The sequence below is a fragment of the Canis lupus genome, chromosome 22 (assembly GCF_003254725.2).
Source record: "Canis lupus dingo isolate Sandy chromosome 22, ASM325472v2, whole genome shotgun sequence".
Lineage (NCBI taxonomy): Eukaryota > Metazoa > Chordata > Mammalia > Carnivora > Canidae > Canis > Canis lupus.
In genome coordinates this window covers 31135478-31147603 of record NC_064264.1, presented here as the reverse complement: position 1 = coordinate 31147603, position 12126 = coordinate 31135478, and the positions used below count along the sequence as shown (strand labels likewise).

Here is a 12126-nt window from a genome sequence, read left to right as displayed (position 1 = left end):
CTCCATTTCACAACCCTGTGATCATGACCTGAGCCAAAATCAAAAATCAAGCATTTAGCGACTGAGCCATCCAGGCACCCCAAGACTGCATGCTTGAAAAGGAAATTAGGCAGAAAAGGACAAAGTTTGAGGACACCATGATCCAGTAGGCACTGGATCCCTGGAAAGAGAGAGGGGGGAGCAAGGATGAGAGACCAACTTCTGAATGCCATCTGAATGTCTTGGTGGATGAATTCATTCAGAAAATAATAAAAGAGGATGCCTGGGTGGTTCAGCAGTTGAGCATGCCTTCGGCTCAGGATGTAATCCCAGGGTCTGGGATCGAGTCCCACATTAGGCTCCTGAATGGAGCCTGCTTCTCCTCCCTCTGCCTATGTCTCTGCCTCTCTCTCTGTCTCTCATGAATAAATAAATAAAATATTTTTTTAAATGAAAGAAATTAATAAAAGACAATCCTCTAGAGAATATCAGCAAGAAGCAGATGCAACAAGTCCATCATACCTCTTTTTCTTTACAGGAGTTGTAGCAGAAGTAGGAGCTGGGATGCTGGTGCTGTTTGCACTGAACAAACTTCCAGGTTGCCTGTTTAATCACAGCCACAAATTACATTCTTGAAACTTTTATGCTGTCCCACCTTTGAAAGATCTGATAATCTACTCATATTCCCGCCTGCTCTTTATTCACCACAAAATGTTTTGTGAACATTCAGAAAAATGTTTTCTGAAACAAAAATGTTTCAGTTGACAACAGAAAATAAGTTCTTCTGTAGTTTATCCATTTTTATAAATAATCAAGCTTTCATCTGAATAACTAGAACTGAAGGAAGGAAGGAAATGATCCATTATATGACATTATGTGTCTGAAATCTGGACCAATGCATTCTGATGTGCTCTGGATTCATATTATATATTTAATCCTGTATATATTATGACTAACAGAATTATATTGCTTTTTTGCATTAAATGTATTATATTGTTGAAGAAAACATTTAAAAACCACACCATTTCAAATCCTTATTTAGTATTTATTAATGTATAGAGATCTTCAAAAAAAAAAAAAGAAAAATAGAAGTGACCCTGGTCTGTTTTAACTACTGAGAGGTGCAGTCCAAGGTGAAAATTCCTTTCTGTGTAAATAAAAATTTAAAAACTAATTCTGTTTTCAAAAATCCACCTAGTTTGGCTGTTTATAATCACCAGTAGTATGTTTCAGAGAAAATGTACTTCATTGCTAGCAAACCTATAATTTCATGACTCAGTTGAATTGTAATGTGATGGGTATTTTGAAAGACAAGTGAAACATACAGGAAAAAAGAGTTAGTGGCCATAAAAAAGGGAAAAATAAAAGTCTGTAGGGGAAAAAAGTTAAAAATCAAATGGGTGATGGGTATTAAGGAGGGCACTTGTTATGATGAGCCCTGGGAGTTGTATGTAAGTGATGAATCACTAAATTCCACTCCTGAAACCAATATCATACTGTATCCTAACTGGATTTAAATGAAAAATTAGAGAAAGAAAGAAATAAAAAGAAAAAAGAAAAATAAAGAAAAGAATGACTTAAGTTTAGGTGTTTGGTGAGAGCAGAGGTTGGTAAACTTTTTCTGTTAAAATCCAGATAGTAAATATTTAAAGCTTCATGGACCATTTTCTTATTTCTACTAAACTCTGCCTAAGCAATAGGAGTGTGGCTTTATTATAACGAAATTTTGGCCTAGGGGCATATACCCTGGTTTTTCTTGAACATGTACAAAGAAATACACTTATTCTTAAAATGTAACTTCAGTTGGAAAAATACATACGTCTTTGCTGCTTCTGGTGATCTAAATGTGGATGTGTTTCTGGTAAAAAAAAAAAAAGGCAAAAGTTTGAGCAGCAACAAAGAATGAACACTTGCATCAATTTGCAATTGTCCATGAATTTAGAGTTGTTATTTAAAGTTAGACATTATTTGAGAGAAAGAGAAAGAAAGCATCAGTATTTGAATAAATTTGATAAGGTGATTTCATGATCATGTCTTGGACTAGATTCTAAAGGAAATAATTTAATTTCATAAAATTCAATATCAAGTAAGCCCAACATTTTTATTTGTTGGGTTCAGTAATTTTCTTTAGCAATAAGAGTGTAAAATTGGCATTTATATGTATTCCATACTCTTGCCACCAGGATCACTTAAAACAAAAACATGAATGTGGTGAAAACAATGACCTGAAGCAATGAATTCTCAATTTTTAAGCAAGGCCACAAGGATTTTCTATTTCTCTAACTATGAAGAGAAATAAAAGTATTTACTCCAGAATTTTTGTGTTTAAAAAAATAGAAGAAAAAAAATAGAAGATAAGAATTTATATAAAGATATCAAGTAGGACAGAAAAACTGTAAATAAATAAGTAATGCTTAGAAAAGCATTGTACTTGGGTCTTTCCCAAAGCAACAGATACAGATACCTATTGGTTAGTCGGTTGTCCAAGGTATTGGTCTTATATGTTTTAGTGGCATCATTTCTGTCTGAGATCCTTTATAAAGAAACAAGACACAAGTTTGGATGAACATTTAGGTCATGGAAGTCCTTTGATCCCTCTTTCATGAAAGAATAACTTCACAATATAACCTTTTCCTGATAAAGAGATTTGTTTTTAGGTCTTACATTTTAGAATATTTTGCAATTTAAAAAAGCTTCTTGAGATAAAATCTATTTATGAGGCTATTTCAATACAGTTTGGGATTTTTAAGGTTTATGCTTTTCTACTGGCCTCTCTGATTTATTGAACATTTAACCCACTATTTTATATTCATTATTGTTTAATAATACAGTTGACCCTTGACCACGTGGATTTGAACTGCAGATTTTTTCGGTAAATATAGTATAGTATTGTAAATATATTTTCTCATCCTTATGATTCTCTTAATAACATTTTCTTTTTTCTATCTTACTTTATTGTAAGAATTCAGTTATATATAACATACAAAATCCGTGTTAATCAGCTGTTTATGTTATCAATAAGGCTTCCGGTCAATAGTGGGCTATAGTAGTTAAGTTTTGGAGAGTCCAAAGTTATATGTGGACTTTTTTATTGCACAGGGTTCAGCACCTGTGTTGCCAACTGTACATCCATCCAATGACACTACTTCCGAAGTCCGTAAAAGTCATCAACAAAAGGCGAGTATTTTTAAAGACATTTTGTAGCATAGACAATGATATATGTTTGCCAAATTAATTTTATTTTCCTCCTGAGCACAGAGGGACACCACACTTCCCATTCTTCATTGCAATTAAGTTGGGACTGTGTGATTGAGTTCTAGAGTAAAAAATGTGGGCAGAAATGTTGTTTGCTACTTCCAGAACCATCATAAAACCTCTTGTGGGTTCCTCCATGCTCTTTCTTCCTCTTCCCACTATGGTTTTGTTGCCCATGGGTTGAAGATAGCAGCATCAAAACATGAATTTAGGGCCCTGAGTCACTTCATGGAGCTGAGACATGCCCTACTCTTCCAGGCTATCACACTGGACTCTAAAGAGAGCGGATAGTAATCTTCCATTGTGCTAAATAATAATGGATTCGGGGGTGAGAGAAGGACTTTGTTAAAAGAGTTACTCTACCCTGGCAAACTAGTTTACTTTGACTAATACATTTAATTAATAGCCTCTACTGATCATCAGAGGTTTTAATCCCTCAAATCTCAGATCTCTTCTAAGAGGTCACATCTAGAAAAGATGTATTTGTCCCTTGTGTCAGAAAAGATGAATTAGGAATCTCATGGTCTCCATGCTGATGGTGGACTCTCATAACTGCAGACATTCCTTCCTCACAGCAGATAGGAAGGTTCTTCCTAAGACATAGGGCTATCCTCTGGAGCATTCTGCAGGCTTGCACAAAACTAGGATGTAGCAAAATTAGGCTCAGCAAAACAAAAGGTCAGCAAAACTTTTCTGTTGATCGGACACTATGGGTCTCCTATAACTGTTTCTAAATTTTTTATTTTACCATCAACTTTAGTACATAGCTTTATAGAAACTAATCTTGGAAAGATGGACACTCACTTTTCCTCACTCTAAAATAAAAATGAATGTGGAAAAATATGACTTAACTGTCATAAGTTTAAAATGATTTCAATTCCTAATGTCATCTTGATACGTGTAACTAAAGTATTGGGTAGATAACCCTAATATATTAAAATGCTATGAGTCAACTCCAAACAAGTTTTTGTTTATAGTACATAATACCATAAACTGATAACTCTTGAACAGAAAGGAAAGAAGATTGAAATCTTCCAGAGTTCCATATTCTCAAGAGACCATTCATAATACAGGCATTAACTTATACAGGTTCCTAGAATCCATGGATAAAAACTCACGTCTAAGGTGATCATCAGGCCATGGACTGTGACTATATTCCCTGTGCTAACTGCTACCAAGCCTCTGAGATGTTTATATTTAAAGGGCTCTAAAGGAAGAACCACTTCATGAGTACCATAAGTAAGAGGTCAGGTGACTCTGAATCTTAAATCTTCAATGTTCCTTGGAAATTCTACTCAGACTTTATAAGCTGTCTATGAGGCTCTAATATGAGATAAAAAATAATCTTGGGAAATCGCTACCATGGTTCTCTGAAACAACAATCTGTCTAAAACAAACAGAACATCAAACATTCTCAAGGTTTAAATAAAGGCAAGTGCTGATGTTGAAATAAATGAAGTTAATCAAAATTGTACAGTGTAAATCTACGTGGGCAATATCTACATGCAGATGTAATAATAAAAATAGCTACCTACTCTTTGCTGCTTATTGTATACATTCTCCTCTACTCTTTAAAATATCCTTACAAGGGAGGCATAATTATTTTCACTTTATAGATGAAAAAATGGAGACTCAGAGAAGGTGAGTGACTTTCTCTTGGACACCCAGCTAAGAAGTAGGGTACCTCCAAAGTCTTTCCAGTAGGACTCAATGTCATACAACTGATTCTGTAGTGTGATTGTTTCAACACCCATGTATTAGGTCAACCTGTCTTCCTGCACTATTCTTCACCTCCACTATCTTTTCTATGCCACCAGGGGGTCAGTCCATGAGTAATAATGGAGAGAACTCTAAACCACCATTCCAATACATATGTCAATTTCTTATTACTTAAAGAGATTAACTTTGTATTTCTCTTGAAAATTTAAGCTCCTGCTTAAATTGTGATATGAAATAAGTTGTTTTGATAAGTGTAAATCTTGGAGACAGGAAATACTCAAATATAGTCATTAGCAATATGATCAAAAGAACCAAAGAAAAAGTTACACTTCCAGAAGTGAACACTAGAGGTCACCACAACCTAGGTTTTACAAATTAGTGATTAAACCACCTTCAGGATCTGGGCCATATTGCAGGCCACATACATTAGTATTTTACTGTTTCTTTAGAACACTTCATACTTTTACCTGTATATATATATATATATACACATATATATATGTATATATATATATATACATATACATATATTTTAAAGATAACTCCAAATATAAAGTCAGTACTTTTCTCATATCTATTTAAAAATAAATACATTATTGTGGGGCGACTAGCTGGCTCAGTTGGTGGAGCACACAGCTCTTCATCTCCAAGTTTGTGGGTTCAAGCCCCACATTTGATGTAGAGACTACTTAAAAATAAAAATAAAAAATAAAATGAATGCATTATTGAACTACATACACATGTGCATACCAGATATATTTTGGTGTTTTCCTTCTAAAATTATTTCCTATCTCACATTTGGAATGGCCAGAATTATGAAAGTCTGATTCCTGCTGATAGGACTTTCCTTTCTTTACTGATTCCTGAGTTCTCTCCCTCACATCTATTTCCACATTTAGAGAGATATGGCATACTGCTATGACTCAGGACTCCTGAGGAAGGAGCAGACCAAACTCGCCACTAAACCTCTTGTGTAAATAAAGCAGGTAATCTCTGGCCTCATTTTTGAGAGTATAAAATAAAGAACTTGGACTAGATTGGTGGTTCTGAATTTTGGGTGCACATTAGAATCATTTCATAAGCTTTAAAAATTTCTGAGTCCCATCTCAGTCTAACTAAATCAGAATTTTGAGAGTGAGAGGTGGGGGGGCCAAGTTATCAGTAAAGTTTAAAGGCTCTCTCTCTGATTCTAATTTGCAGCAAGGCTGAGAATGACTCAAATAGTTAGCCTGTGACGTCTGGTCTAGTTCATTGCTAATGTTCCAAAGCTCTGTCTTGACTGGCCTAATATAGACCTTCAGATACACAGCCTGCAAAGGCTTAGGTCCCCTACATATTTACCTATCTTGAGGCATAATTATCTCACTTTCAGATTAATTCCTAGAAATAGGGTTTCCGTCTTCACTTAACGGTGCGACGGGACAGCCCCCAAGACCAATGTGAATAGACAGTTATTTTGACTCCTCCCTCCACTCAGTGCTGTGAAGATGAGATCTTGTACATATACCTCTATGATCTCATTTTTTGAGGCTATTAATTACCAGAGAGAAGTTAATTCCTTAGGAATACCAGTGCAAATTAGCCTCTATTAAGGGAGACTGGCTTGAAAACCTATGAATAGTACAGAAGTATGTACATTGCCTACATGAATTAATACTGACAAATATTGAACATAGAATCTATTAGATACGATAAATTTTAGCATATATGCTTAAAATTCAGCTGTTGGCATTGTATACAATACCAGCATATCTTTACCTAGAGCAAGTGACCTCAAATGCCAATGGCCTCAGGTGTCCATTGTCTAGACTCCAACTAAAAATGTTAATTTTGCTCTTTATGTATACTTACTAAGCATCTCTACCAAATATAAGATAAAATGTGATGTGGAGGTTTTACACTTTAATCTAAATAAACATTTCTCGGGGCATCTGGGTGGCTTAGTCAGTTAAGCATCTGACTCTTGATTTCAGCTCAAGTCCTTTCTTATTTTTTCCTTCTCTAATTGATTCATTTACTCAGCATAATACACTCCAGTTCCATCCACTTTGAAGAAAATGGTGGGTGTTTGTCATTTCTTTTTTTTTTCTAGCTTAAATGTTTTTTTGTTTTTTTTAATAATAAATTTATTTTTTATTGGTGTTCAATTTGCCAACATACAGAATAATACCCAGTGCTCATCCCGTCAAGCGCCCCCCTCAGTGCCCACCACCCAGTCACCGCTACCCCCCGCCCTTCCCCTTCCACCACCCCTAGTTCGTTTCCCAGAGTTAGGAGTCTTCCATGTTCTGTCTCCTTTTCTAATATTTCCTACCCATTTCTTCTCCCTTCCCCTCTATTCCCTTTCACTATTGTTTATATTCCCCAAATGAATGAAACCATATAATGTTTGTCCTTCTCCAATTGACTTATTTCACTCAGCATAATACCCTCCAGTTCCATCCACGTTGAAGCAAATGGTGGGTATTTGTCATTTCTAATGGCTGAGTAATATTCTATTGTATACATAGACCACATCTTCTTTATCCATTCATCTTTCGATGGACACCGAGGCTCCTTCCACAGTTTGGTTATCAGCTCAAGTCTTGACCTCAGGGTTATGAGTTCAAGCCTTGCACTGGGCTCCATGCTAAGTATGGAGCCTAATTTTTAAAAATATAGACATTTCTCAGTTTTCTCCATAAAGATGAGCCCTCTTCCTCTGTGTAGGAATGAACTGACAATAGGCCATATGGTGACTGTAGTGCCACCCACAAGAGTAGTTTCACTTTCTAAAGTAAAGAGTCTTTATACTACAGTAGATTAAAACTATTTTTTTTATTAAAACTATTTTATTATTAAAATGTATAGTTTCTCCATAAAAACAGAAACTGCCATTTTTCCACCATTGGGATGGAAAGACCAAAAGTTAGAATAAGAACTCACTACTCATATTCACAAAAATAACTAGACTCTCCATTTTAAACTGAACAGATTCTGTGTAGTGTCCATCTTACTTATACTCAAACCAGTTTCTTCAGAATTGTCCTTATCAATCTCCTATTAGCAGGATTTTAGAAAAATAGCATGTTGAGTCAAGATTTTGAGGAAGATAATTAAATCTGAATAGCCTTCTGTTCTTGGGGATAAAATATCATGGTTCAAAACTTACTTTGGTGAACATTTAAATACCTCATGCTTACTAAATCATATACATGGGGGATTTCATATACATTTTGCTTTCTGCTTACATGGTTCAAAAATACCTTACCTGTCTAAAGTGTCATCAGATCTATACCGACTAATCGTAGCCTTTGGCTCATCTCTCTCATTTGCTTTCCTGTAGCAAGAAATAATTACAGAAAGATCAAATAAATTACAAAAAAAAAATGTTTTTAACATCTATCATGCCTTTGGTAAAATTTTTGCCTATTTAGGTAGGAGATGTACATGCTACCATGGTAAGACAGATTTGGAGCATCTAAATATTCCAAAGTTTTAACTTGGATAGGATAAATTATGTCACACCCAATTACCCATGCTAATATAGGAATTCTTCTCTAGGTCCAATTATTTCTAACTACGATGTAACATATTCAAATTGGGGATAAATATAGGCAAAACAAACAACATGGCATGCAAAGTGGTTAATAACTAATATATACTCTTATCAAGACTGTTGACTTTTACATCATAGGAACTCAATCCCTTAAAATCAGCTTTGTTTTGTTTGCAGAATTTTAGTAGCACCATTAGGCAGCTCAACAGGCTGAATACAAATAGCTTTATTTAAAGTTCAGCACCGTGGACAGGGTTGAAAAAGAACTTTCTACTGAAGGGAGAAGGAAGGAAAGAGGAAAAGCTAGAAAGAGATGAAGAGAGTGAGAGAAGAGAGAAAGGATAGATGTAGGGAGGAGAGGAGAAGAAGGAGGAATAAGGAGAAGTGGGGAGAAGAGAGACAGAAGGCAAAGAAAGTTGAGGAAGACAAGTAAGCAGAACAAAGGGGAGAAGGAAGAAAAGAAAGGATAGGAAGCTTACTAGTAGAAATCAAGATCATCAAAGCAAATGGGAATATCTTGATCAGAGAGATCAATCAGTGAAAACAGGCCGTTTAATGCCTTATAGAACCTTGTGATACAGGAAAAGCAAGCTCTTTGATGAATTACACCATGATTTACTCTGTTTGCATTTCAAAGCATCATTCGAAGCTGACAGATCAAAGATACTGAATCTGAAAAAATACTAATACAGTATATGCACTTAAAATTTAATTTTTAACTTGATAGAGTGTACTTTTATTAAGCAAATATTTGAAGGTAAACAATATACAATTTATTGTGCTGATGACTATGAGGAAGTCAAGAACAAAAAACTATGGACTCTACTCCCACAGAGCCAGGGAGACAAATTAGATATGTACACCCAAAGGTAGAAAGTGGCCATTGTCATAAAAGAAGTTCAAGTAAAGTGCAAGGAAGTTCTAAGGTGAGAAAGTTTATTTCTAGGTAAAAGAATCAAAGAGGGCTTTATGGATAAGGTATGGTTTGAGCTGGGCCTTGGAGGACAAATAGATGTGAACATTTTCAAATGGAATCAGAGGAAACTGTCCATTCATGCAAGATAAAAGTAAATAAAATTGCCTAATGCAATTCCCTAAGTTTTAAACGAACCTCAGAAGGAAATCATGGTATATAGTCCATCATTGTGTTTAATACATGAATGCAAACAGGCACTATGGGCCATCTGACTCCCATCTGTAAAACAGCCCCTTCTCAGCATCATTTTATGTCCCATTAGCTGGCTTTATTCTTCCTAGTACTTAAGGCAATACAACATATTAGACTGTGTTTATTTATTTTCAGTCTCTCTCCTCTTCCATCTTCACTCAGGATGCAGGTTCTATGGAAGCAGGGACTTTGTTTTGTTCCCAGACCTCAAGACCACTATCTGGTTCACAATAGGCATCTTTGCAAGTATTTGTGCTACCAGGCTTGTTTGTCATGTTTAAACAATCTGGCAGAAGCACACAGCAAAATTTCTTAGTTCGTGCATACTATGAAACTGTTATCTAATAATATATTGTTTATCTTCTCTTTCCTTTATTTTCAGTTTCTGCTCACATGGAGCTTTTTGCACACATTGCCACTTCTGCTGGAAGCACTTCTGTCCTGCCTCATGCCGACCAGCCACCCTTCCCTACTCAGAACCACCTCCTTATCCTTTGAATAGCAGCATCAACACCAAAGACCACATTCTGGGTGACATCTCTGATTAATTTGGGCAGAGTTAGGCCATCTCCTCTATTCCCATGGCACTATCACACAGTTCTACAATAGCACTTCCATGGTAAATTTTAGCATTATAGTCTATGGATCCTTATTTTTCCAGAATGGAAGGTCTCCCTAAGATCAAGAGTGGTACCTTAATGCATCTTTGTATTCCTAGCACCTACTACTATGGCAACACATAGTATATGTTCCAAAATGGTGTTAAGCATCCACTAAAGTGGGTACAGACTCTGTGAAAGGGCAGAAAAGGAACAAGAAGGCATCCATTTGAGCAAGCACAAGAAGAAAAATCATCTGCACTACCCTTCTAGGAACATGTATTTTGAGACACTAGTTAAGTGTCAAGGGGAAAACATCTCAGGCTCACATTTCTTACGAAAGATAAAAGTTCAATGTATTATGTTAGTCAGTACATGGAGGGGAGTTAGCTAGTATAATGGAGGAAGCAATTTCCACTGGTAGCTAGACTGAAATGATCAGACTCCCTTTGTTTGGCAAGATGAGAGCCAACTGAGATCAAGGCTGTAATCTCTGAAATCATGAAAACCAAGAAGAGGGCAAAGGTAGTCACAGAACAATCAATCCGATGAACTACGGCTGTGAACCAGAAAACCAAATAGCTACTTTGTGTATAGCGTTCTAAGCTCAGTACCCTTAGAACAGGTCAAAATCATGAATAGGTTTAAAAGGGTTTAAAAAAATTCATAAGTAAAAGTTTCTAAAATATTCAAGTTGTCTACTTAATTTTTAAAAGTCCACACCGTGACAGACAATCACACTCCTTTACTAAATACATTGTGGTGACAGAGACAGGTTACTGGACCAGATAAAACTTGTGTCTGATAAATACTTAGGTTCCTCTGATGGGTGTGGTTGTTTGTATGTGTGTAACACGAATCTGCTTTAACAAGAGTATTATCTACTAATTTTATCAATCTTAGATCATTTTCATTATTGTGATTACAAGTCTTGTCTGAATTTTTCTTCTGATTCGCCTGTCAGTCTTTTTGCCACTCCGTATTATTTAATGGTTTTCCACAAGCCTAGGAGTTTCTAAAAAAGAAGCGTACTGCCCATAAAGCAAGTGAACTCTGGGGCTGTTATTTCTGTATTTTAGGGTTCCTTTTCCTAAGGTTCTGAGATATCTTATCTGGTCACATTTCTGTGGCCTCCCTTTTTTTTCCATCAAGAGGGCCGCCTCCATACATTGGTTATTCTATACCTCCAGACTGTGGTTCTGGAAGCATGGAGTTGGAGAAGCACAGACTTTGCTCTGTGGAAACTCCTGATGATATCACAAAGTCTTCCAGAATGCCAGGGAAAGCCTGAGGCTAGCCACAAATATTCAGCCTGACTTGAACAAGTCTCTCAAAACTATTGTCTTTGTGTTTCTGCTAATGATGCAACTTGTCTGAAACACCCACCTGTCCAAGGCATCATGGGAGTTGTGTCGGTTGAGCACCACCCTACCATAATTTTCATCTCTGTAAAGAAAGAACAAAACTAAGTCACATGGAAAGTTACCACAGTATTTGGTAAGCACTAAATAAGAGAGATAGGGGAAAGCACTAAATAAGGGAGCTAGGGGAAAGAGCTCATGATTTAGAATAAGGTTAATTCATTTTATTTCACACATAAGAACATAAGTATGCATTTATTCTTCCCAGTCTCCCCTTGAAAGACTGTGTGAAAAGAAACAAGTTTGTCAGTACAAATGACGATTATTCTCATTTATCCCATGAGATTTCCATATGATTCAACAAAGGAATGAGTGGGGTTTTTTTTCTATCAGAGTATGGAACATGTGGACATCTACTTTGTGCACATTACAAGAGTCCTTTTCTGCAGGAGGGCAAAAGCTTTCTACAAACATGTCTTGAATTTAATTAATTCCTTTATACTTAGA

General features: G+C 36.0%; 1 protein-coding gene across 26 annotated transcripts in view; it reads right to left on the bottom strand.

Annotated features, from left to right (window-relative positions):
* SCEL (sciellin) overlaps positions 1–12126 on the bottom strand; it is a 297125-nt gene that overhangs the window by 77475 nt on the left and 207524 nt on the right. For 24 of the 26 annotated variants that reach the window (XM_049099241.1, XM_049099237.1, XM_025440923.3 and 21 more), the window contains 5 exons: positions 11645–11704; positions 8204–8272; positions 2444–2512; positions 1799–1837; positions 502–582 (listed from right to left, as the gene is read on the bottom strand). In XM_049099241.1, the coding sequence (XP_048955198.1) occupies positions 502–582; positions 1799–1837; positions 2444–2512; positions 8204–8272; positions 11645–11704 (318 nt within the window). The remainder of the gene's footprint in view (positions 1–501; positions 583–1798; positions 1838–2443; positions 2513–8203; positions 8273–11644; positions 11705–12126) is intronic. The other 2 variants (XM_049099249.1, XM_049099253.1) reach the window with 2 other exon arrangements.